General features: G+C 39.2%; 2 protein-coding genes across 6 annotated transcripts; both read left to right on the top strand.

The window, feature by feature from the left end:
• The first annotated feature begins 635 nt into the window (after positions 1 to 635).
• On the top strand, positions 636 to 12567 carry LOC136706178 (potassium voltage-gated channel subfamily G member 3-like). 4 transcript variants are annotated; one of them, XM_066680136.1, is made up of 3 exons: positions 636 to 1289; positions 2963 to 2965; positions 5910 to 12567. In XM_066680136.1, exons 1-3 carry the CDS (start codon positions 673 to 675, stop codon positions 6553 to 6555), a joined length of 1266 nt encoding a protein of 421 aa, XP_066536233.1. In that variant the 5' UTR covers positions 636 to 672; the 3' UTR covers positions 6556 to 12567. The 4 variants fall into 4 exon arrangements, with proteins under 4 accessions (XP_066536233.1, XP_066536232.1, XP_066536229.1 ...); XM_066680135.1 differs by lacking the exon at positions 2963 to 2965; XM_066680132.1 differs by lacking the exon at positions 2963 to 2965 and having other exon boundaries at positions 636 to 1298; positions 5865 to 12567.
• A 2344-nt stretch (positions 12568 to 14911) lies between these two features.
• On the top strand, positions 14912 to 18566 carry LOC136706035 (cytochrome c oxidase subunit 7A-related protein, mitochondrial-like). 2 transcript variants are annotated; one of them, XM_066679933.1, is made up of 3 exons: positions 14912 to 15095; positions 17441 to 17515; positions 17776 to 18566. In XM_066679933.1, the coding sequence occupies exons 1-3, from the start codon at positions 15024 to 15026 to the stop codon at positions 17917 to 17919; spliced, it is 291 nt and encodes a 96-aa protein (XP_066536030.1). In that variant the 5' UTR covers positions 14912 to 15023; the 3' UTR covers positions 17920 to 18566. The 2 variants fall into 2 exon arrangements, with proteins under 2 accessions (XP_066536030.1, XP_066536029.1); XM_066679932.1 differs by having other exon boundaries at positions 14921 to 15095; positions 17381 to 17515; positions 17776 to 18559.
• The last annotated feature ends 8543 nt before the right edge of the window (positions 18567 to 27109 follow it).

Raw genomic sequence — 27109 nt, 5'->3', positions numbered from 1 at the left:
TACAATTTATTTGATAAATCGAACTCCAGCGGTTATTGTTTATTTCAGACTTGGTTCACATACACAGCATTTTGAACACACTTATGTGTTTGTGTGTGCGTGTGTGAGAGAGAGAGAGAGAGAGAGAGAGAGAGAGAGAGAGAGAGAGAGAGAGAGAGAGAGAGAGAGAAAGAGAGGCAGTTTGTTCTACCCCAGTGAAGACCACATGTATTTTTGCACTATAGCACTATTGATTGATTGTGTTTTCACCACAAATTAAATTTTTAAAGCTACAGGAAAGACGTTAGTCAGTTCAGAAGTCCTCACATGTATAGGGTGACCAGTCGGTGTGTGAATTCGTGTACCGTAGAGTGCCCAGCCATTAGTGTGAGTGCATGTGTGACATCACTACATGAGACCCTCGTTCTAATCGACCCCCCCCCCCCCTCTCTCTCTTTCTCTCGACACTCCACCGAACTTTTTTGTCTGGCTCGTGATGTGCGCGCGGATCTGCTCGTGTACTCTCGGTAGCAGCGGCAGTGTTACCGGCGCTCCGTTCCGAGCGCTCACGCTGTCCAAAGCGCGTAACCTACAAACCTGAGCCATGCGCCCCACTCCTGCGCCCAAGACTGCGCGCACCCGCACGCCGTGCGCACACACCAGCAGCCCGCCGCCGCCTCAGCAGCAGCAGTGATGAAGTTCGGCAAGAGCGTGTGTATCATCAACGTGGGCGGCGCGCGCTACGCGTTCCCGAGGGACGTGATGAAGGACTTTCCGCTGCGTAGACTCAGCCGCCTGCACGGCTGCGCGTCGGAGCGTGAGGCGCTGGAACTGTGCGACGACTACGACCGCGAGCGCAACGAGTTCTTCTTCGACCGGCACGCGGAGGCGTTTGGCTTCCTGATGTTGTACGCGCAGCACGGCACCCTTCGCTTCGCGCCGCACATGTGCGAACTCTCCTTCTACAGCGAGATGCTCTACTGGGGGCTGGAGAGCGCGCATCTCGACTCCTGCTGCCAGCGGCGCCTGGACGAGCGCATGTCCGACACGTGCACGCGCTTCGGCGACGAGGACAGGTGCACCGATTCCAGCGACGTCGAGCCGCCCCCGCGAGCAGCTCACTCTCGCCGCCATGACGCCAAATGGCTGGAGCGCATGCGCCGCACTTTCGAGGAGCCAGCGTCGTCGGTGGCCGCACAGATCCTGGCATCCGTCTCGGTCATTTTCGTCATCGTGTCCATGGTGATGTTGTGCGCGAGCACACTTCCCGACTGGAAGACCGCCGAGAGAAACGAGTTGGAGGAGCACAGGTACACGGAGTGGTCGGAAAATTACGAGAACACGTACACGCAGTGTTGGGAAACGCAGAAACACACGCACACCTACACGGAGTTCAGCCCAACAGTGCTTTTGCAGGTGATGGACAGGAGATTGGAGTGTCTAAAGGAAAGCGCATAGTGTTTAGAAGAGTCCTCAGTGTTTAGAGTATGTCACAGGGTTTAAAGGTGTACACAGTGTGTAGAGAAGGACACAATGTTTAGGGGAGGTGTGTGCAGTGTTTAGTGTAGGAGAGCGCTGTGTTTAGAGGTGTAGTGTGCAGTGTTTAGAGGAGAGCACAGTGTTTAGAGGAGTAGTGTACAGTGTTTAGAGGAGAGCACAGTGTTTAGAGGAATAGTGTGCAGTGTTTAGTTTAGGAGAGAACAGTGTTTAGAGGAGTAGTGTGCAGTGTTTAGTGTAGGAGTACACACTGTTTAGAGGAGTAGTGTGCAGTGTTTAGTGTAGGAGAGCGCACTGTTTAGAGGAGTAGTGTGCAGTATTTAGTGTAGGAGTGCACAGCGTTTAGAGGAGTAGTGTGCAGTGTTTAGTGTAGGAGTGCACAGCGTTTAGAGGTGTAGTGTGCAGTGTTTAGAGGAGTGCACAGTGTTTAGCCCAAACATCCTAGTGTACATCTTAGCACAGAGGGAATATTATAAAAGGTTCATTAGATACAAAATGATTCTTAATGAGAACCTAAAGTAATGAATAAATGATGATTATTAGGAATAGCTTTAATACTAATCAGGCACTATAACTCAGTTATCAAATGTTTTATGATCAATGACCAGTGGCAGAGTCATGTGATATGTTGCACTTTTAAATGTCTGTCTTTTGTCTTTGAGCATGATGTACCTTCAAAATGAACTCTCCATTGTCAAGAATCACTGATGCAGGCTACTAGTGTACTGTGCTAAAAACACTACTATCCTTTATTAAACATCCTGTCAAATTTTTATAATCAGACAAACAAAGAGAAAACATGTTTCACAGGAAATCACACAGAAGCCTCTTTATCATAAACTAAATGTAATATTCAGTATTTTGTATTTAACAAATCTAGCCTTTGCCTTTAACACTGCTTCCACACCTAGGGAGACAAACACCCTATAAATATCTATGTGGTCCTTTTGGCCATATTGTGTATCTTTGCGGGAGCAAGGTTGGTGAACCCTGGTACATGGCAGATATGAAAATGTAAATGCTATCCTAAGTTCTGCTAAGTTTAGTGTCTTATTGTGTGGACTAGGCAATTACACAAACACAAAATCAGGTGAAAATTATCTGTCTCCAATGTGTTGAATTGTCAGAAGTCCATCTACACTTGTCATTTTTTTCATACTAGTTCAGTGATTAATTCAAACTCCAATCCAATAGGCAGGAAGTCTTCATTTTATTGCACAGTAAGGTATATGGCATATCCTACTAAGACGGTAAACAATCTTACACTAGTGTGGAGTGATTTGCATGAAGAACATGAATAATTAATGGTTAACTATTGATTACCTGTTCTTTGATCATATCCGCAGCATTGTTTCCATGTCTTTTTAACCCCTGTGTCTGTCTGTCTTGTATCTATACTGCCACGTGGACTGTTCTGAAGGTACTGGTACCGGAAGAGCACCCAGCCATGTCTGTGTGTGTGTGTGTGTGTGTGTGTCCTCTATAGTAGGTCTGCTTGGGTGAAACATCAAATTTGTCACAATGATGGCATTTTTTGATGACACTGAAGGCACTTTTCAGCTTTGTTCTTTGTTAAACTCTGCTTTCACTCCAGTTCAGTGACTTTACAGTAAGCATTTGTCTCAATAAAATAAAGATGTCGCCATTAGTTCCACACCACTTGAAATAAAAACTGTTTGAACATGCCACTTTCTATTTTGGTGCCACTCAAGTCTTGTCACGGAATTTAAAGACCAAACACAGCTTGCATAGCAGACATAAATTCAAGTGGATGTGGAACTATTTCTCTGCTATTGCATTTATAGGAAAGAAATTTCACAGCTCATCCCTACTTGTCACTTGTTGCTGAACTCCTTTTCAGGATGCCCAGGATGTCTTATGTCAGTTACAATCGAGTTACATGTTGACTTAATACATGAGTAGGCTAACCTTTAACTTGTAAAATGTGATTTAAAAACAAAAAAAATATGTATGTCAACATTAATTTCCAACTTTACATATAATGACTGCTGGAACAAAACCTCATATGTACAAATTGCAGGGTAACATTTACAATTCTAGCACCTCTTCTAGCCCAGTCATTACTTCAGTGACACTGATCACAGCCGCATAAGGATTGACACAGCTTCAAACATGATCTTTTATTGCAGACTAACATTTAGTCTTTTGAAAAACAGACATTCAAAATACTGTAAAAGTAGCGTTTAAAGGAATTGTTCAGCTAGCGTATGTATAGGTGTTCTTGCTAAGGTAATTGCTAATAGCTGTTGCAGATACATAGTAAAAGCTGGAGTAGATATTATGCTAGATTTAGCATAGTTGCTACATGAACTAAAATCTAATGAGGTTCTTTAAATATTGCATTTATGGTATTTAGCTATCCATTTCTCTCCTTCAGAATAAAAGTGTTACTATAATTAAAGTCTTGTTATTTGAAGCTGTGTTGAACCTGACAGCATTTCTTTTCCCGAAAACTACTTCTGTACAATGCAATCACCAACAAGTAATAATGAGACTCAGCTCAGAATTAAACGAAGCGACTCATGAACATCTCTGCAAATGTGCAAGCAAATGGCTTTAATCAAAGTGAATACCACTGCTTGCACAGCTGATGAACGTTCTTTTCCCAAAATGTGCTCAGTATTTGGAAACGTACTACTTTACAGCATTTATATTATAAGAAAACCACCTGGTTAATATACAAGAGGTTATCCAGTTTAATGTATGCTAATGGAACCATATTTTATTCCAAGAAAATTTGCAGCATTTTGTTGCCAACTTTTTTTTTTGTGAAATATTCACAGGATATAAAAAGACATCTGGCATTTCCATAGAAACACTACAAATAAAGCAAATGAAAAATAAAAAAAATCAATATATGAAGTCATACAAATGTTATGAGGTTTTGATGTGACAGTGATAAAAGCAATAACATCAGTGTGCACTTTTTAATAATACATTATACTGGACTAAAGTCCTCAGCTGTGCCTGGGCCCTGAATTGGACTTGATTAGATTTAGTGGCTTATTTACTTTTTTATACCTCTGTAAGTCCTGGCAGCACCAGCACCATAATTGTCAGGCCTTTGGCTTTCTGTGATTTTATTAATTAAATCTATAGATTTTATTGGGTTCCTTCAAACAAGATTATTCACAAAGTCATTTTCATAATCATAAAATTCCCTTATTAATAAAAATCCATTGCTGAGCTAAAGGTGTTGCTAGGTCTCACAGGCTTTTCTAAGTGCATGCATGGTTAACGTTGTAGAGTAGCCCTTACTAAATAACTGCAACCCAATTTCACACCTAAATGGCCTAACCTGTTTATCATGTGAAGAATAAGTTCTATGTTAATTGCAGATCAGTAAATAGTTGTTTAGAGAGCATATTTGCAAACTGATTATAATTGCAGCACAGAAAGTGGGTCCATAGCCGCACATAAAGCATGTTAGAGAGGCAAGACACTTCCATTTATTGCTCCCAAGAGGCAGGCCCTTTTAATTGGACTGCTGATTCTGATTTGATTCATTTGGCTCTGCTTATTGTTTGACATAGTTCATGCTGCTTGTCAGTGCGAATTCGTGCTGAGCTGAATCAATGCTTCCCCCCTGCGTAACGCCACTTTTTCCCATGATGCACAATTGCATCACACAGTTGTATACTGTAAACAACTACTAAGTTTATGTTTTCTCCGTGTATGCACAAATTCAAATATACATTTAGGCCTTTTAGGCCTCTTTTAGAAGTTAAGTCTTCTATATATTCATAAGTAAACATCACTTTAATTCTATTTATTTTTTAAATTTATTTTTAGATTCACTTCATAGAACTTGAAACTCATTCGCTGATCAGATGTAGCAGACTAAAAAAGCGGGCACATGTATAAATAAAAAAGTACAGTGTTTTCTGTCAGTGATGGTATGTGACATTGTCTATTAGTCTTTCATTTAATTTGTTGTAGATAATATATCTTTTTTTCTTTTTATACCTGTGAATTGTGTACACGTCATTTCTGTTTAGGACATTATATTTGCAATCAACAAGACAAGTCCTTGTGTGTATAACTAGGGGTGGGCAAAAATATCATGTCACAAAATTTACTGATATTTTCATGATACCTAATATATTTTAAGATATTCTGCACAATAGGCTGCCATCAAATAAACATTAAACTACTGAGCTGCACTAAATCAAGCAGGCATTACTTACTATGTTTTATGAAGCATGCATTTTTCAGTTTAGTATTAAGGGTCCTAAAGTATAGCTGAAGATGTACACCGACTCTCGGAATACTGATTACTGAACGAATCTCATCCCTCTGCCCACCTCTAAGTGTAACATACTTGGCAAAACAAAAAAAAGGTTTCTGATTTGAATTCTGAATAATAGACCTGTCTCTCCTTTTTTCTCCTTCATAATTGTGCATCCGCTCAGGATCGTGGAGGCAGTGTGCATTGGCTGGTTCACAGCGGAATGTATTGTGCGCTTCATTGTGTCCCGTGACAAGTGTGAGTTTGTCCGCAGACCACTGAACATTATTGACCTGCTGGCCATAACTCCATACTACATCTCAGTGACTATGACTGTGCTGACCGGTGAGAATTCTCAGCTGCAGAGGGCCGGTGTGACCCTTAGAGTACTGCGAATGATGCGCATCTTCTGGGTCATCAAGCTAGCGCGCCACTTCCTGGGCCTGCAGACTCTGGGCTTGACTCTGCGCCGCTGCTACCGTGAAATGGTCATGTTGTTGGTCTTCATCTGTGTGGCCATGGCCATATTCGGGGCCTTGGCCCAACTGCTGGAGCACGGCCTGGACCTCAAATCCAGCAACGAAGAGTACGCCAGCATCCCCGCCGCCTGCTGGTGGGTTATTATCTCCATGACAACCGTCGGTTATGGAGACATGTACCCCATCACCGTGCCCGGGCGCGTGCTGGGCGGACTGTGTGTGGTCAGCGGTATCGTGCTTTTGGCGCTGCCCATTACTTTCATCTACCACAGCTTCGTGCAGTGCTACCACGAACTCAAGTTCCGTTCGGCCCGCTGTGCAAGGAGCCTTTCAGCCGAGTTCCTAAACTGACTCAAATAACCCCTGCCTGAAAACACCATTTAGAATAGATCAATCATCAAAGATTCCTCCAGAGACTGAGCTGGTCGTCTCAGCCAAGTGACTGATCTCATCTCTGGTCTCAGGTAGAGCTTTAGGGGCTTGGTCTTAAAGCACGCGGCTGTGTCTAAGTTCTGGGTCTCTCAGCTCAGTCCACTGAGGAGCCAAGCGCCTACATGTATTAGCTTCAGCCCTGCTCCACACCAGCTGATTTCACTAAGGTGCTCTCAAATTAACCCCTTACATTCGAGGCATATTAATACATACTGTCCTGCCAAAACAAGTACAAATTATTTATTTTACAGTGTCTGGGAAAAAAGCTGAAAATATATATAAAATAATTTTTTCCAGTACATATTCTTGCCAAATTATGCCTTAATTGCAGCTTCCAAAAATCTGCAGGGATATCCACACTTCCAATATTTTAGTTGCGTTTTATCCTTCTCATACTTCAGCATATCCTCAACACATGAAGTAACGCTGAGGTCTGGGCTCTGTAGCCAGTTCATTTCCCTGCTTCTTAGTCTTGACAGTTCCACATCCTTTCAGACACACAGTATGGAGCTATCAAAGATGACACAATTAAGTACTGTTTATGTGATGGTAAGTTTGATGGCTTAACAGTTCTTCCATAATTGTTAACACTCCCTTTTCTCTATATATTTTAGAGCTCCCGATTTGGAAATTCATGTTTGACTTTTCCCTTCTTTAATTTGTACTTTATTGTCTTTTCTGAGTAAAAAATGTGATATTTGTCTTCATTTAGAAATTATTCAGTAACTGTTTCACTCTTAATTAGAAAGCTACCAGTGAGATTTATTGATTTTTAAATAAATGCCACTTTTGGTCTCCTAAAGAACTATATAATAAATCATTTTTTAGAACTATTTTGGTAAATAGGTTATGTGCGTGTCGAGTTTAAAGGACTTCCACGTAATATACAAGGTTTATATCCATTTCATATTGTCCAAATGAAACCTATATTTTTAAAAATGTAAATGAAATGTAAATTATAATATGAGGAAGTGAAGTCTGGACCTATCAAGAGGGCCTTAGAATTTACGGGGTTAAACTGAGATCAGAACCTATTTAGTTGGGTCAGTTGTTGTAGTGCATGGTTGGAACATACACCTGTGCCCCTCCATGGTCTAATCTGAGAGCCTGAGGTTTGTCCAACTGGTTCACCTCTGACAAATGTATTTTCAGGCAGCAAATGGATGAAGTGATGCATGCCAGGTTGTGCTCAGCTGTGTGGTATTTTACAGTAGCTGCTGTTACCGAGCTTCCAGAGCGGTGGGGGAGGCTACCATGGCGACAGTGGCTTTCAGGCCAGATGTCCCTGTCAGGGGCACACGGGCAGAGGGCAGCTTTGTCATGTCAACCAGAGGCCTTGAAAGTACTACACACACACACACACACACAAGCAGAAAATATTCTCCCTCACCACCAGACAGACATCCTCTCGCTATGGCTTGCAGCCACTGAAGGGATTTAGCTTCTGAATGCCATCTAGGCAGCCCACGGTCTTGGCAGATAAATGGGAGAAACATGATTTAACTTTTTTTTCAGTTGCAAAGTTTTTACCAAGGTTCATCAAAACAAGCTCCAAAACTCAGTCAAACTTCAGAAAACAATGACAGCAAACAAAATGTTATGTAGGAGTTATATAACAGTGAGGGAGGGGAACATTGCAAACAGAATGTGCACTTCAGCTTATACCAGTCATCAGAATTATTCTGTAGAATCCAATTGAGTGTGACAGGAATCCTTCAGGGATAATGAGAAATAGAGTGAAAAGGGAGAGAGAGCGAGAAATGGTAAAGCTTAGTTGTGTAGGCAGCCAACAAGCAGTATGTAAAAGGGAATGAGTGTTGTCATAGAGTCCTGCTAGATGGCCATGATGGTATCATGCAGTGCACATTCAGCATTCCTCGCAATCCACTACCTGTCAGTGTCTATATCTCTAGAAGGAGTAGTGTAATTCCACCAACTCTGGCTTCCACTTGACAAACCCCCTTTGTCGGGACCCTCAATGTTCTGGAAAGAACTTAAAACACATTATTGCCTCCAGGCCCACTCCACTCTACAATGCCATCCATCCCATCTTCTCTTTAATTTGACATATATATGTGGCAGCATTGTTGTTGCTCTGCCATATGTGAGCTAGACATAGGGGGTGTTCTGCTTTCTGATATTCACTTATGTTCTGGCTCCTATGTTTATGAATTAATCTCTGGCCAGAAAGAATACATGTGGTACCGTGATGCCTTATTAATGCCCTTGATCACATGTTTTATACCCTTTATACCCTAATTTCATTAAAATACTATACAGGTTTATGCAGAAACCTTGAATATCCAACATTATTTTGAGCACTTTTTTGTACTCTTAGATATTTAGATAAAACATCTATATTAAGACAGATGGAAAATGTTAAACACAAAGAAAGAAAAAGAAAAACAACACAAATTAACGATCAGAGGTATCCTCAGGAGGCCAATGATGTGCTTCGCAGACAGGCAGCTTGTTGCTAATCAGCATGAATTTATTTTCACTTCAAGAAATCCACAGTGCTAATAGATTCTTACCCAACTGTGATAATGCTGACCTTATTGATTCAAACAGTTTGTTTTTCCCCTGTGTTTCCTAGTTGCACTCAGGGGGGTTTGTTCGCCACATAATACATGTCCATCTGCTGCCTTTTTTTCTCATTTGCTTTCAGTCTGAATGCTTTGCCAGACATTGGATTTTGATTCATTGTAACCTCTCACCAATAAGAAGTTATTTGCATGATGCCAGTACCCATCAAGATTGCCAACACATTCTCAGAAAATTATTTACTAAACTTTCAGTAGCAAGCAAGCTGCAAGGGTAAGTCTTGATGATGAAACCCTTAGTAGTGCTTGTATGATTAGACACGTCTCCAGTCTTCTGGTGTTAATCACAGGTTTTCATTCCAGGTCTTGGGTCACCCCTTGCCCTCAGACACTTTCTCTTCTCTAACACACCCATTAATTGATTCAAATGTTGTGGTATGTTAGTCAAGTAATTACAGGTTATTAACGCATGAATATTGCACAAGCCATAGACCCTAGGCTACTTATACACATTTAGAATTTCATATCTTTGTAAATTTGAGGATTTTTCATCCAAAAATGGTTGGTAAATTTGTGTTTACCATTTTGTTTTTTAACTTGCTGATACTCTGTCTATGTGTGACACAGGTTCCCATATTGACACCAAATTACCTCGAATGTTATGAATGTTCAGTGACCCTTAGCCTTTTAAGCTCATCTTTTGTATCCCAAATGTATGATTAATTACTATTTTAACATTTAATAAATGATTACATGTTGGTAAAATATATGTAACAACCAAAGGAAAAATTATGGACCTACCAGTTGTCTAATCTGTAAAATAAATAATATTTATAGTTTTAATATTGTCCTTTTCCCCAATTTACCCCAACTTTAAAGTGTAGAGTTGTGATGGCTAGTTTGGGAACCCACTGTGCTGTGGTTAATAATCTTGCTGACTGTTATAATATTTCTATTATGTCTGTAAATGAACCCGTCCCTCAGTTGAGTTAAACGAAGTGTGTTAGAGCAGACAACAAACTTGCTGGGCAGGGGTGAGCCAGATGCACTGGAGCAGCCACACAAAGCCAAAGGTCCCCATGCTCAATGCAGAATGTTGGCTAGAGATTTATGAGCCCCCAGAGTTGGGCTGTGGAGCTGTGTTCTCTGTGGGGATGAAGCAACATTCAAAACACATGGATCATCCAACATCAGTAAGGGAGCTCCCAAATGCATGAACGTCATCAAATCTCCGCAACAAATCTCCGCAGACTGGATGTTGGTTCCAGTCCAACATCTAACGTGACATTTGCCAGACAGGTTGAGACAAATTACCTATGATTACCTTTAATTCAGCGTAAATGTTCGATGAACATGTGTCTACAAACCCTTTGCCACACAATGTGTTTTCAAATAATGATCTCTTGATTCAAACACTAGAGTGATGTGTAATAAAAAGGAAATAAAGCAGACTCTAATTCTGAGTACTACAGCTATTCATATCCACAAATATTTCATTTCAAAACAAAAGGAAGTGTAATATCACACCCAGGAGTCGGTGATGAGAGCATTTTCCATGCTCTTTAAGATCTCATTCTAAAAAAGGAAGTTAACATCACAAATTCCTCTCACATCCTGCTGTTTTCCTCAGTAGGGAGCAAGTTGATATGCCTTCCTGTTATTGCTGTTATTGTTGTCACTATTGAGTATCTTCATTCATTCACTGTCGTTGTGACTCAATGCTTTCCTCATGAGACTCTGAGTGCACAATGTATCTTTGAGAGAATGTCAGAGTGATTGGAAGATGATCCATTTTGTGGAGGAATGAAGATGTGTCTGACATGCAACAGCATTTCCCTCCTCGCTAATTAAGCTCATTATTCTGAGAGCTGTTTTTCCACAAGAGCAGTGTAGATACCTAGCTAATATTAACACAATTGTATTTACACATGTCGCTCTTTGCCTCTCTCACCTTGTCACCATTTCTCTTTTTTAGTTGTAAAGGGTCTTTCTGTACCAAGACTGAAAAGAGAGTGCTAAATGAGAAGCATGCCAAAGCCCTGTTCCTTTGTCAGTCAGTGAGTTTTTTTATAATTATTATTTTCCATCCCATTGCCTATCTACTGAGCCTATTTCAGTAAGCATGGTAAACATGACCCTCATTTACTTTGCCTGTCCAGCCAAGCAGACTTTAATGAAAAGTTTAGGATCCTTAGAAATTAATATGTACCCTAGCATGTCAAGCCAATTGCTGTGAAACATCATAAGCAAGATTACTTCATTAGTGGAGTCGAATCTTAATTGCCAATAATTCCCAAGTCTACTTTGTGTTACCCTCAAATCTTTATAATGGTCGGAGTGTCAGTGATCCCAATGGACAAACTGAATAATCAGATTCCTGAATAACTCAAATCACTAAGATGTATTTAATTCAGACTGGTGTGATATGAATTTTTGCACTGTAGAAATTTACCACTTACCAAATAATATAGCCATTTTATATTTATTAACATTATTATTCATCAAAAATTATCAGTATATCTACAGTTCTTCTGAGGATTAAATCTTAGAGACGCATCCAACAAAAGTAGAGTTTTCACTGGGAGTTATTACCTTAAAATGCATATACCCCCTGAATGAATTTGTTTTCATTTTTAAAATCTAGGCCAAAACTTTATATTGTAAATATTACAAAACATCAAGCTGTGGATTCTTAAACATATATTATTCATTAACTTAATATGAGTACTAAGTGTTTGTAGTTGAGTTTTTGAAGTTATTTAATGCCCTGGGGGTCTGGATCAAAAGCGAATATTTTTAACTTGTTTCTTGAGTTTCTTGATAATAGAGCATTTCACACCAGACTGCTTTTGAAGTTTTTGTTTACATCTGATTGATTTAATTATGCAGAAACTGTAGAATTCTGTAGAATTTCCCTTTAAGTAATTATTCCCAGGAAAATGTGCTATGTACCAAAAGGGTGTGTTATTTAAAATATGTGTTTTATCATTTTTTGCCTACTAATCTAAAATTCAATGAAGAAAATGATTGAAATGTAAATTAATTAATTAATTTCCATTACTATTTCATAAAGGAAACTGGGTTATATATATAAAGGGAAAAAGAAAAAAAAAAGTCTTACGTTCCTCCACCAATTTCTTAGCTTTCTGTAAATGGCTTGAGCTTTTTGTGGGGAATTTTAAACAGGAGGTGTTTTGGGTCAAATGTTTTGTTATAGCCTAATATATGAGCTTGTTAATTTTGTGAATGTCTAAATGTTAATTAATGAATAATCTTTTTTTGATTATTTTTAGTATTCAATACTAAATACAAATAGAAAATCTATTTTGTATAAAGTAGCATAAACAATGTCTCTGTAAAGGCTGCAGCAGCTCTATGAAAACTCTCTTATAAGTATGAATAAATCTTTGATGACTTCATGCAATCTGGTGTCCTTTTTGTTGACTTATAAATAATTGATCACTTTAAAGAATGTATTTGTAAAACTGGTTGTAGACTATGCTACAAGCTCTGGTTAATTAATCCAAACTGTTTTATCTGCACAACTATAACCAATTCCTCCATGTCTTTTTAACATTATTTTATTTTTAGGTTTATAAATACATAACAGGTGGCGCAGCAGGTAGTCGCAGTCACACAGCTCCAGGGACCTGTCGGTTGTGGGTTCAAGTCCTGCTCTGGGTGACTGTCTGTGAGGAGTTGGTGTGTTCTCCCCGTGTCTGCGTGGGTTTCCTCCGGGTGCTCCAGTTTCCTCCCACAGTCCAAAAACACACGTTGGTAGGTGGATTGGCGACTCAAAAGTGTCCGTAGGTCTGAGTGTGTGTGTGTGTGTCTGTGTGTCTATGTTGCCCTGTGAAGGACTGGCGCCCCCTCCTGAGTGTATTCCCGCCTTGCGCCCAATGATTCCAGGTAGGCTCTGGACCCACCTCGACCCTGAATTAGATAAGCGGTTACAGATCATGAATGAATGAAAATACATAATAATATAAAAACATAAAGTAATTTTTCTGGAAGCTTTTAACAAAAAACATCTTTATTATTTACATTTATAAACTCCTTAAGTATTAAATTATTAAAAAATAAGCAAGATTTTTTTACATGTGTTTGACTGTGCTACTAAAAGATAGTACATTATTAATAGTGAGAGAATATTACATTATTAGGAGTTATCATAGTTAAAAATAAACCTATTTGGAATAAATTATAATATAGGAGTTTGTATATTAAGAAACCACTAAAATTGCATAGTAACATCTCTAAATATATATTAAAATGTAAATATAAATTCTTTACAAAAAAAAGTCTTTACAACAGATATAATCTTATTGTTTGCAAATTGTGTGTCAGTCCATACACGTGTGGACAATTTTGAACTACCAAGCCACCTACCAGCATGTGTTTTTAAACTTTAGGAAGGAACCAGAGCACTTGGAGGAAACCCACACAGACACAGGGAAAAGATCAAACTCATCACAGACAGTAATCCGAGGCAGGGTTGGATTCCGCAAGCACAGGACGTTTTGAAGTCGTTGAAGTCGTTGTATGAAGAGTGCACACGAACGGCACCTCAATGTTGTGTTTACTAGGGGAAAGGTTTTTCAGTGAGGCCAGACTTTCCAAACTGCGTGCATGTCAATACAAAATGTCATGGCAGCTGACAGTATGGATGCTGTGCCTGCAGTAGATTTTGAGGATAGTTTTATTTATGCATGTGTTGTCTGCTGCTTGTGTACCACCTGCACTTATATCGATGAGGAATAGCAACAAATCAAAGCAGAAACAATACAAAAAGAAACATAATATATTAGTCTATGTGATTCATATCTAAGTCTAAGTGATGTACACTTCATGTTTCTGATGATACAAAAACAATAGGAGTTTTCATATTGAATCTATTTTCCCACAACCAAAAGCCACTTGAATACAAGATGTACTTATGACCTCCAATATTGTAAGAAGGAATTTCTGAGGACTTGAAGGTAGCATCTGTGATCCACTCCCTGCTGTGACACCATATTTTATAATACAGCAATCAATTTGTTGAAATGTATTTTTTGTTTAATAAAACATTTATGGTTGTATGTAAAGTATATGTATATTAAAATGTATATTATTATAGTCTTTATATTAATAATTTATATAATTTGCATTTAATTTGTTGTGATAAACATTTAATCATTTTAAAAATGTTCTAAACCTAAATATAGGAAACTGGATTAAACTGCACTGGAAATTAATAAAAAATGAATAATAATAGTAGTAATAGTCTAATAATAATATTATTAATAATTATTATTATTATTATTGTTGTTATTATTATTATTATAATGGGTGGCACAGTGGCTCAGTATGTAGTGTTGTAGTCACACAGTCCAGGGTCTGTGAGGAGTTTAGTAGGTTCTCTCCATGTCCGTGTGGGTTTCTTCTGGGAGCTCTGGTTTCCTTCCACGATCCAAAAACACACGTTGCTAGGTGGACTGGCGACTCAAAAGTGTTCGTAGGTGTGTGTGTGTGAGTAAATGTGTGTGTGTGTGTGTGTGTTGCCATTTGAAAGACTGATGCCCCCTCCAGGATGTGTTCCTGCTATGCGCCCAATGATTCCAGGCAGGTTCCGGATTCCTCATGACCGCGAACTGGATAAGCGGTTACAGACAATGAATGATTGAATTAATGATATATATTACTATACAATTTTAAATATTTTTTTGTCAGTGACGTAGTTTTGAATTGACGTCATTTCCCTTTGACCGACCCTGGTTCTCGCCGGCGGAAGCTGGAGACGCAGAGCGGGACGGAGGTGGTGTGTTCTTCACTCTGTTTATTAGACACAAGTTCTAGTTGGAAATGTACTACAGAGTGAGCGGAGTGACAGGGAGACTGACTGGCTCCACAGCGGCCAGCGCCTACTGTCCTCAGGTAAAACAGCAGGAGAATGTGGGGCTTATTTCAGTGAAGAGGGAGGGACACGCGTGCCAGTGACCTTCATATTCACAGGAAACACACTGCTAGCTTCAGGCTAATTTCAGGCAGATTTGTAGAGAGAAGGAAAGTGAGCAATATTTCAATTAACCTCATCAACTGGTCTCAACTGTAAAACTGTACTAACATACATGGAGCATTTACTACTGGAAGGAGTGTTCTTTTTTGTTTTTCAAATATATCTCTTCCTAAAGATAACTACCGTGTTTCCCCGATAGTAAGACGCAGTGTGGGTTTTAGGGGGGTCGGCTAATGTAAGACGTACCCCGAAAGTAAGACATAGTAAACTGTACGTTGGAAAAATATAAGCCATAGTACCGGTACCTTTTGCTGCATTAACTGCGGGATGTGGAGGCCGCGGGAGCAGCAGTAATGTTGTCCGTGGTCCAACACGCAGCCTCAGTGCCCTCATGTGCAGCCGCTGGTGGCCTCTCTGATTGGCATGGCCATGGTTGTCATGGAATAAATCTGTTTTATCTTCCAGTATAACATATTCAAACTGTTTGTTCTTACCGTTTTTCATTGTTTTACATGTTATACATGGAAATACCGTCATGATACGGTTGTAAAAAGACATTCTTGGCACTTGCAAAAATCGACATTTTTTACCAATATAAGACATACCCCGAAAGTAAGACATAGTGGGACTTTCGGGGGTAAAAAGAATGTAAGACACTGTCTTACTTTCGGGGAAACACGGTAGCTAGCTGAATAACAACTGGGTCCTTACTGCCTACATATTGCACAACCTAAGTTTTAAAATATTGTGCCCATCAGCCTAAAAGTTTATAATATATTTAAAAAAAATAGTAATTTGGAATCCAGAAATTGGTGAAAATATTCACAACGGATGAAAAGAGCTCAAATAAAATGTAAATATCATAAGATATCTTGCCCTACGTGGTGCACTATGTAGGGTGTAGGTTGTCATTTGGGATTTAGCCTTACCTTATAAAACGTGTTTGTTTTCACAGTAGACGAGAGTAATAGTATTAAAATTCTATTGAAACGGTACCCTTTGTTCACAGACAAGGATGAACGTTGGTTATGAGGTTATGATCGTTTTACATTCTTTGTTTTTAAGACGCGACCAGTTAGAAGGTATTAAATTATATTGTTAGCCTTTTACACATTTTGCATATTCATAGTCTGCTATATTGTTTTGTTTTTTTAAGCATGTGGTACCTAAAGTCAAAATTGAGGGTCGGTCTGGAGGCTGCCATAGTGACCTTGTTTTCTTTCCGGTCTTCAGCATGTGGAATGTGTATGGTATATGTACAAAATTATGTTCATAATATATCATAGGAGTTAAATACAATACACCTGACAGAAATATTTGTATTGTTAATGTTGCTAATGTTTGTGGCACTCACACATACAGTATTTCAATGGCATTTATTTTCAGAAAGTAGAATTTCACCTGTGCCATGAAATTCAATAAAATAAAGACATAACACATATATTGGAGCCATGTCCTTTATGTCAGTCACGTTGTTAAAAAACATGTTTAACAATGTTCTGTATTTTATCTGTTGTCCCATGTTCTCATATCCATTATAACATGCATTCAAACACTGCTTTCAGTATTAAAATCTTGATCATTTAAATGAATACTCAAGAACCTGTGTACTTTCCTATATGCTACTGTAGCAACCTGTGTACAGCAAAAGTGTATAAACATGTTTGCCAATTTGGGTCAATGTCACATTGTTTTTTACCACTCAAGTTTGATGTGTACAGACTGCTACTAAACTTACCTGTAAAGGTTAGGGAATGTCTAGTAATATGGTTAGGGGTAGCCTCGGTGGCATTTAAGTGCCACATATTGGTCAGTGTACTAACAATAACATCTATAATGATGTCCTTGACATGCTTTTTAATTTCTTTGTAAAGCACTGAAACATGTTGCAATTTTAATTTTATCTTACAAGGACTGGTTGAGCTAGCACCATGAACTAGCATTTCTTTCTGTTGTTGTTGCTCTGAACATGCAAATAACTCATATATCAGCTTTTGTTTTCTGCAAGAAGGGTATAATGATAATGATTTATATATTATCTGAATATTGACTGGGGGAAAATGACTCAGAGACCAAATATCACAATTAGATAAATATAGTTAAACTGACAAAACCTGTACACTGTTTATAAGTGTGTTCCATTTTAAAAGTGAGCTGCATTTGCACACTAGTCTAAAATTGGTAAGTGGTTTTCTTTACACAGGGACTGAAACCCACACTGCTCTCACAGCCGGCTCCCTTGATCTTTGCCTCTCCCACCAAGGTCGTGTCAGAATCAGGTGCAGTAGTGGAGTATATGGGATCCAACAAAGTCCCTGAGCTACAAAAGCTGTTCCAGGTATTGTTCTGACTTTAAATTTCCTCCCCTTAAAAAAAAAAAGTGATATCTTGACTAGTTTAAACTCGTCTGGCATTGTGTAAGCTGGGTTCACTTTGGTAAAGAACATGTGGTTGATATTTTAAATAAAACAAAAAAATTGCCCTGGAAACATTATCGTTTAAATCTTTGTTTCAAACATAATAGACATAGAAAGCTGTCTACCAAATTAATTTTGCTTTGTCGTTGACATTTCTTGCACCATTTCTTCCTTCTCATAGAAAGTTGATGGAGTTCCTATTCACCTGAAGCGTGGAGTCATTGACCGACTGCTTTACAGGACTACAATGGGCCTGACAATTGGGGGAACACTCTACTGCCTAATGGCCTTGTACATTGCTGCCCAGCCCAGAAAACCCCAGTGAACTCGCCTCCCTTTCCCTTTCCGGATCCGTCTGATTGCAGTTATAACACATGGGAACAACATAGTGGACATTTAAGACCATAATTCCAAAGACAACTGCGTAATTGCTTTCCTTTGCCGTTTTCTTTCACCACCTCTTGACTTTTATTTATAGCCAGGTGCAGCTCCGCCTCAAGAAGTCTTGCAAGTGCATCTCTTTAAAATTGGAAATAAAATGCAGAAATCACCATCAGGTGTTTGGTCTGGGTTTAGTACATGCTGTGATGTGCATTGTTTTCTTTAAGGACCAATAAGATGTGCAGCCAACAGAAGATTGTAGGCACAGATGCTTGCTTAGACACTTTTTGGTGACAAATAAAATAAGGGGAGGAGAGAAAATTAATGAGAACTATGTGAGCAGTTGGCACCATCAGAGGGTTTGAGATTTGGCCAGAGTATTTATTTATTTATTTATTTTCCTCCCCTATTGTTCTCTCAGCTGGAAAGTGCACAGCTTCAGTGCAATTATGTTTGCAGGAACCGACACTACAGATGTTTGTATTTTCAAACTTGTATTTGTAAGTACATGTTTTTACATGTAAATGATGTTCTTGTAATTTACCTTGAGAATAAATATATATATTTGTTTGTGTAGCCCTTGGTCAATTTTGGGATTTTAATTTCTAAAGTATTTTGGTATTTTATTTCATGACGTGATTATGTTTTAAAATGTTAAAAAATCTGTAAAAACTGTTTAATATGGGTTAAAATACGAAGTATGAGACTCAAGTTTAAAAGTGTTTTCATTGGCTATGAGTGGTTGTCATTCATTGCAAGAGGGTTTCTTTTTGGAGAGAGAGGAGAGGAGATAAAGAGAGGAGTGGGCAAGAGGAAAACGCGGCAGTTTCAAGTATAATAAATATAATGTAAAACGTTATATATTTTTGGTTTATTGTTACGTCAAGCACTGGGTTGTCAACTAGAGAACCTCGATAGCGGACTCATAAGCCCCGGAATTGGAAGCGAGGGAAAATCTCCTTCGTAAAGTAAGCTCTACTCGAAGTACTGCTGTGGTTAGCACGAGGCTCGGCTAGCGTTAGCCCAACCGGCTGACCGCACCCAAGTTAGCAAAGTTCGCTTCCCCAGTGAACTGAACCAGTGGAACTTGGTACCAAGGACTAGTGCACCGTCGTCAACTCCACCAACACCAGATAGCAGTCCGAGCGGCGAAGAGGCTCCGACTTCCTCTGGCAACGCTGAATTTCCCTTCTCATAAGCAAGGTTGCAGCTCTCCCCTCCATTCTCCCACCATGGACCCTGAGTGAGTCAAGTTTTATTTTGCGAAAGTGCGAAGCGGCCACTAAGTTTCAGGCCACCACGTTCACAAGCAGCAATTCAGGCCTGCAACGTACCCTGCTATACACACACACACACCAAGAAAAAAGGGGTACCCCATATCGATTTGTTTATGTGTAAATTCTCTATTAATAATTCTGAATTTAGAAATTTCAACAGGTTTATAAGGTCAGTGTGTTAAGTAATTCTGGGTAACATTTGAAAACGAAAGTGTATTATAAATCTGTATTCTTATAACTATTATTTATTTTGTTTTTATTTACCAGTTATGTGAATAGAGTCTTCAGATTTGAGTGACTGGATTGAGAGAGTTTAAGATGTTTAAGTTTAAGTTTAAGAGTTTGGTTTCGCTGGTTTTAATAAATATACCAGCCAAGGATAAAGTAATTAGTTGTGTTTATTTGTTTATTAACTATTAAACGCTGGCTTTTCCTTTTATTAAATCTAAAGTATAGTAACATATTTGAAATGTTAACTATTATCTCCTAGTCCTATACTTTAAATATGAGTATAAATGAGAGATACAACTAGGATTCACTGTATTAACAGGTAGTAGTAATAAATCCGGTATTAAGCATTGACTAACAGCTCATTAAAAAATAATAGTAATAATAGAGCACGAACTCACCTTACTCATATAGCATAGCCTAGAGTAAAGGGGGCGCTACATTTGTAAAAAACTAAGGCAATGTGTCCTGCATTGTAAATGTGTAGTGTTGTAGCTTGACTTTCCTATCATTCAAGTTAAATTGATTAAAGGCCAGTGCGATTTATGCTAAATGTTTATTTCCTGATTATATGGTTTGAATTTAGAAGTGCAGGATGGACCAAATAAATATTTGTATGAAAAAAGAACTCAGTTCACCAGTTGTAACAGTAACCAAGGTGTGCATTTGTAAAAAAGTGATTGTACCAAATTTTTTTTAAAAAATTCATTAATTTTTACGCTAAAATATACCCCAGGGGAAGGAAATACTCTACTGCTGATATTTCCTAAATTTGTTAATGTCTCTTACACCCCATTTTCCCCCAATGTATCTTGCTTATCAGGATTATTTCCTGATATAGATTATTCATCAAATAAATACAACTTTCTTTGTGTGTATTCAATAAGAAATTTAAAACGGATTCAATCCAACCACTTCAGGAGGTAGTCAGAGATGCTATTTAACCAGATATGGAAGTGTAAATGCACCAGTTCTATTGGTCCATTTTATATTTATCACTCTAATAATTTTCACACAATGTGGAAAAACAGCAGCTGTGTTCATATTTAGTAAACTAAAAATCAGCAAAAAATGGATATACATGTCTTTCTTTGGAGAGCAACAATATACTCCAGAAAGATTTCAAAGTGAGTAACCAGCGATGCTTATGACCATAACATAAAAAGGAAGGTGGTTAAAATCTAATCATGATGTAATCCTTATTCTAAGCTCAGGAACTGTCCAGGTGTAAATCTTCTCTTAGACATAGTTATGAAAGCAGTGTAACACTTGAGCTGGTCTTACACTTTTTTTTTTTTAATTGAAATAATACCTCACAGATGGATTAACTCATAACAATGGCTCATCTTACCCTGATCTGATCTGAGTTGAATTATATTTACTTTTGTAAAATGTAAGACCCCATTTCCATTGATAGCTGTGTTCTGTATCAGAATATTTTCATAAGTCTGTAAGTGTAGGATTACAGGCTTTCCTCATTAATTTTCCAACGTACGCTTTTATGCTTTTGTTAATCTCTTTTCTCCTAGGGGACGTCAGGAAAGGAATTTGCAAATTGGCATTCTTTCAACAATACAACATGGGTGTTTAATGCTAGAAAATACCTTTGGCTTTGATGTAACTACAATTTTTCTTTGTTCCGTATGCATTGATCTATAAATATGCCATTAGTCCCTGCTTCTAACTCCACTTAACCCTCCACTGCACTAAAAAGCTCTGTCCCAAAATTTGCTTAGGTTTACAAAGTTAAAAAAAAAAAATCTCATAGGACATAAAATATTTGGTGCTTTTTACAGCCAGTTGTAAACAATTAAGATTGCTAGAATAAGGAAGTGGACAGGTTAGAAGCTATATATTTAAATAAGCCAGAACATTTCAACCAGAATATTAGAATTTCAGATGCCATTGTAGTTTGTATACCTGTGAGGCCACTGCAATATAAGACAAATTAATTAATATTGACTACTTAACTTCATCAGGGCTCCATATGACCAGGAGATACAAAACCTTGCAGCCAAGCAAATATTTGCTTTCAGAAATAGGCCTCTCAGTGAGTGCCCACACAGTGTGGAGGATATTGCCTGAAGTCAACATACACAGACAGAGTCCAAGAAGAAAAACACTACTGCTAAACCAGCCCAAAAATGTAAGAACACAGCTTGCAAAAGAGTGCGTAGAAGATATTGTTCTTCAAATGAATCCAAATTAAATTGTATAAAAGTCTGTTTAGCTCAACAGGGAGGTACTGACTTCTTTTGCATACTGTGGTGAAGAGGTATTAAAGCTGTGGTGTGCCCAAGCCAGGGGGCAAGGCTGGGATATGATATTGCTAAAATGCATATTTAAATGAAACATAAAACTCATAAAACTGTTTTTTCATATCTGGGCAGATTCTAATTTTTCACACTAATTTGTAAGGCTGGTTTATTTTATTTGTGTAATGATAAATGATCAAAATTGTTCTGCGGTGGGGCAGCATGGTGGCGCAGCAGGTAGTGTCACAATCACACAGCTCCAGGGACCTGGAGGTTGTGGGTTTGATTCCCGCTCTGGGTGACTGCCTGTGAGGAGTTGGTGTGTTCTCCCCATGTCCGCGTGGGTTTCCTCCGGGTGCTCCAGTTTCCTCCCACACATTGGCGACTCAAAAGTGTCTGTGGGTGTGTGTATTGCCCTGTGAAGGACTGGTGCCAGGTAGGCTCTGGACCTACTGTGACCCTGAATTGGATAAGCAGTTGGATTATGGATAATGGATGTTCTGAGGTGGGAAATGTAGCATAATGTAATTTAGGCTGCTTTTGTACTTACTGATGAGCAGAGAAAGCTTCCCAGAACAAGAACATGTGTTATATTCATGTGTGCAGAAAAGATGAAAAGTTCTTATTGTCATGTGCTGCTTTTAAAATTAATTTTAATTACATTTTATTTTGTTAGGCAACAATAATAATCCCCCCCCCCAAAAAAAAAAAAAAAAAATAGGCTCCTACACTATGTGTTAGGATCCTAATAAAAGTCCTGGACAAATTGAATGATTTGACAAGATTTGACAAGGTGTGTTGTGGTAGTTTGCATATGGCCATATTACTTTTTTTGAGGGGGAAGTTTTCTAAAGAAGCAAACAAAACGAAAAAAACAAAATGGCAATATGAGCTGCAGGAGGAAGCAGTTTGAAAATGTCTGCTGTTGTGGATGTGTGTCTGAAGTTTTATTGTCAGAATTTGTTATTTTATCATCTAAGCTGAAGCTCACTTAAATGAAAAATTTATTGTTAACTTTCGGTTATTTTTATCTTAATATTGTAAATGTTACTTTTTAATGTTGTACGTAGGTAGCTGGAAACAGCTCATTATTGGATCCGGTTTCGTCATGCAGGAAGTGATTTGAATGGGAGTGTTTATGCTGGTGGTAATTATGAATGCATTAAAGCATTTCAGCCCTATTGTTTATGTGATTAGTTTAGCTGCCCTGAATACTGGATTAACAGTCACATTTCGATGCGCTTCTGTGTCGGGGGAACAGATAATTAGCACATAATTTATGTCCGACATTTTAGAGCAATATAAGCTCCAGGGGCCTGGAGGTTGTGGGTTCGATTCCCGCTCCAGGTGACTGTCTGTGAGGAGTTGGTGTGTTCTCCCCGTGGGTTTCCTCCGGGTGCTCCTGTTTCCTCCCACAGTCCAAAAACACACATTGGTAGGTGGATTGGCAACTCAAAAGTGTCCGTAGGTGTGAGTGAGTGAATGTGTGTGTGTGTCTGAATTGCCCTGTGAAGGACTGGCGCCCCCGCCAGGGTGTATTCCTGCCTTGCGCCCAATGATTCCAGGTAGGCTCTGGGCCCACTGCTACCCTGAATTGGATAAGCGGTTACAGATAATTAATGAATGAATGAATAACTGTGCCTCAAAGCAGGATGTGCACAGTATTATGTTGCTGTGTTTGGAATCCACTTTGAAGAAGTTGCAAGTTTTGGTGTAAACTGTAGTTATTCCCTCATTGGACCAAGAGCCTTTCATTTGATATGGTAACAAGGTTACATCAATAATGCTGTCTGAAAGCAGGCCCAGTATCAGTAGTAGACTATTGATCCCGCTGAGAACAGTCAGTACAGTACCCTTGAGTAATACTGGCAAACGAGCAAAATGGGCTGTAAAAATGTATTGCTTATATCACTTTTTCAGTATATTTGCATGCAGTGTTTAGTCGAATCAGACACAACAAGAGGAGGACATGAGAGATCTGAGCAGAATTGGCTAAAATGAGATAAGAGAAGGAACAGAACTAAGCTTCATCAGCTAAAACCAGAGATTGTGTGCCTAATTTGACACTGCTCTTTACTCGATGTTGCTGTGTGTGGCTCATTTAAAGGAATAGGCACTGAAACCTATCAATCTAAACAGGGCTTTTTAGAGAGAGGAGAATGGTGCTGTGTTGTTGATCTTTGTGGTATTTTAACCAAAGCATGTCACAGACTTCATTAAGATCCCAGGGAACTGTATTTACTTGTGGAAAAGTGGTATGATCACTTACTTTTAAGATCTCTCAAGATGTTAAAAATAATGAAACATTAATATTGAAACAGTAAAAATCATGAAAAAAGAAAATCTACATTAGCTACTTTGTGTTGGGTTGTGTTTAAGTGATGTGTGCAAAAATGTGTGCTTGAACACACAGGGGTTTTGAAACCCTTGCTTAAAATAGAATGTGATGTTAAACCTTTCTCAGTGTCCTTGCGGGAGGTTTCAATTCAGATTTAAATGGAGTATCTGACAGCAGCGCTAGCTGAATAAAATAGGACAATGCAAATCATTCTCCTGGCTCTCAGCATCAGTGCTTCTTTATCTTTAACTACAAACATTTCACATTTTATATCTCCCCTGCTCTAGCTCTCAAGATCTGATATCACTAAAAGAAATAGCTTCTCAAAAAAGCACATTTACTCTACAGTTCCCCAAACAAATCAATCATCCAAAACACATTATGTCCAAAGTTTACTTACTATGGAGCCAATAGGGCTGAAAAATATTTTGGATGAAATAAATTTAAATTACTTAGTTTAATTTTAATTAATTTAGTCACATTAACTTCATAGTTCCAGCACAAAACTGAAGAAGCAATTATTGGATCAATATTGAACACAACAAGGTCAATGGACTGCACAACTGTGTAAATTACAATTGAATCCATCCCTTTTAAATGGAATGTATATGACAGCAGCAAATGTGTCTCCAAAAGACCAACACTTCTATGAATGGAGAGATGGAGAGAGACAGTCCAAGAGATTGAAATGAGGGTCTAAGTTAATGTTTTAATTACCTCCTTTAAATCACTGATAGAATCAGATAAAAAAATATATAAATAGTTTGTACCATTCTGCTCAATAATGCACACAAAACAAGATTTTTCAACATGTTCTTGCTACTGCGCTTGCACTGTTCCCCACAAAGAGGGTGGTTCTCAACCATGATGACCTCACCTCATACCAGTTACACTGCTAATTGTGGAACATTCCAGAAGATTGTAAGCAGTAGAACATTCATTTATTCATTCATTGTCTGTAACCGCTTATCCAGTTCAGTGTCGCACTGTGTCCGGAGCACAGCTGGAGGCTGCTTGTATCACATTCAAAAGTTTGTTTATTTATTTATTTAGTTAGTTAGTTAGTTAGTATTATTATTTATTATGTATTTGTTTCTGGGCGGCACGGTGGCGCAGCAGGTAGTGTCACACAGCTCCAGGAACCTGGAGGTTGTGGGTTCGTTTCCTGCTCCGGGTGACTGTCTGTGAGGAGTTGGTGTGTTCTCCCCATGTCCGCGTGGGCTTCCTCTGAGTGCTTCGGTTTCCTTCCACAGTCCAAAAACACACGCTGATAGATGGATTGGCGACTCAAAAGTGTGAGTGTGTGAGAGAATGTGTGTGTGTCTGTGTTGACCTGTGAAGGACTGGCGCCCCCTCCAGGGTGTATTCCTGCCTTGCGCCCAATGATTCTAGGTAGGCTCTGGACCCACCGCGACCCTGAACTGGAAAAGTGGTTACAGATAACGAATGAATGAATACTTATTTATCTTCTGTCCCAACCTTAAAGAGTGTGTTGCATGTATCATATTCAAAACTTTATTTATTTATTTATTTATTTTTGCATTATTATTATAATAATAATAATAATTATTATTATTTATTTATTTTTTCAGTTCAATTTTTTCAGGTGCACGGTGGTGCAGCAGGTAGGTGTCGCAGTCACACAGCGCCAGGGTCCTGGAGGTTGTGGGTTCGAGTCCCGCTCTGGGTGACTGTCTGTGAGGAGTGTGGTGTGTTCTCCCTGTGTCTGCGTGGGTTTCCTCCGGGTGATTGTCTGTGAGGAGTGTGGTGTGTTCTCTCTCTGTCTGCGTGGGCTTCCTCCGGGTGACTGTCTGTGAGGAGTGTGGTGTGTTCTCCCTGTGTCTTCGTGGGTTTCTTCCAGGTGACTGTCTGTGAGGAGTGTGGTGTGTTCTCCCTGTGTCTGCGTGGGTTTCCTCCGGGTGACTTTCTGTGAGGGTTTTGGTGTGTTCTCCCCATGTCCGCGTGGGTTTCCTCCAAATGCTCCAGTTTCCTCCCACAGTCCTATAACACATTAGCAGGTGGGTTGGCAACTCAAAAGTGTCCGTATGTGTGTGTGTGTGTGTGTTGCCCTGTGAAGGACTGGCGCTCCCCTTCCAGGGTGTGTTCCTGCCTTGTGCCCAGTGATTCCAGGTAGGCTCTGGTCCCACCGCAACCCTGAAAGTGTTACAGAAAATGAATGAATGAAAGAGTTAGATACAAAATACAGAAAATACACAGACACGGAGAACACAGCAAACAATAACACTATTAGGCATTGAACCCACAAACCCAGGAACACCATATCACCTTGAGATTAAACTTTTAAATATAGCCAACCAGCCACTCCTGTCCCACCCCTGCCCCTGGAGTGAGCCCACATCCCCCTGATTTTTTTTTTTAAGTTTGACCACTGTGAATAAGTCAGATCAGGTGTGGAACAGGGTACAACAGAGAACATTGAAATGTGGTCTCCAGGAATAAGACGGAATCAGTGCACTATGTACTTTCCACTTACACACTCCTCCAATACGTAGGCTTGCATACTGAGAAATTGAATAGCAGCAGTTGAGGGATTTGGCAGGAGGTAATAAAAAGAATTAATCTCTGAGTCACAGTGAGCTGAAAGGCGGTGTTTAACATTGCTGCCACAGTGAGTGATAGAAGCCTGCTGGGTAATCACACAGCTAAACCCACTCTGATTTTCCCAGCACCCACAATACTTACAGATACTGGCAAGTAGTGCCCAGCACTCCTTCACTTTCAGACAGCAAACAGTGTGGCCTCTTTTCTAATTTCACACAAAACATTCAACAGACTGATGCTATTTGGACCACAACACAACATGCCAGTGTTTATTATTGCCATGCATAAATCATGGACAGGAAACTAATCAAACAGTACATGCATTACTCAAGGGTCACTTACTCTGGTACACCCATCTTCATGAACCTGTGAACATATCACTCTCCCATGGACACAGGGGCCTAGGACAATTATTCATTGTCAATGTCCATTGTCAGGTTCCTGCTAATTAAAAAAATAATAATAACAATAACA

The sequence above is a fragment of the Hoplias malabaricus genome, chromosome 8 (assembly GCF_029633855.1).
Source record: "Hoplias malabaricus isolate fHopMal1 chromosome 8, fHopMal1.hap1, whole genome shotgun sequence".
Lineage (NCBI taxonomy): Eukaryota > Metazoa > Chordata > Actinopteri > Characiformes > Erythrinidae > Hoplias > Hoplias malabaricus.
Note: the sequence above shows the minus strand (reverse complement) of the source record. Positions and strands in the feature narration are given on the sequence as shown.

Coding starts and splice junctions, on each gene's coding strand:
- LOC136706178 (XM_066680132.1), top strand. CDS start 673: ATGAAGTTCGGCAAGAGCGTGTGTATCATCAACGTGGGCGGCGCGCGC. Junction 1,299..5,864: donor GAGGAGCACAGGTACACGGA/GTGGTCGGAAAA, acceptor TCTGAATAATAG/ACCTGTCTCTCCTTTTTTCT.
- LOC136706035 (XM_066679932.1), top strand. CDS start 15,024: ATGTACTACAGAGTGAGCGGAGTGACAGGGAGACTGACTGGCTCCACA. Junction 15,096..17,380: donor CCAGCGCCTACTGTCCTCAG/GTAAAACAGCAG, acceptor TTCTTTACACAG/GGACTGAAACCCACACTGCT. Junction 17,516..17,775: donor AGCTACAAAAGCTGTTCCAG/GTATTGTTCTGA, acceptor TCCTTCTCATAG/AAAGTTGATGGAGTTCCTAT.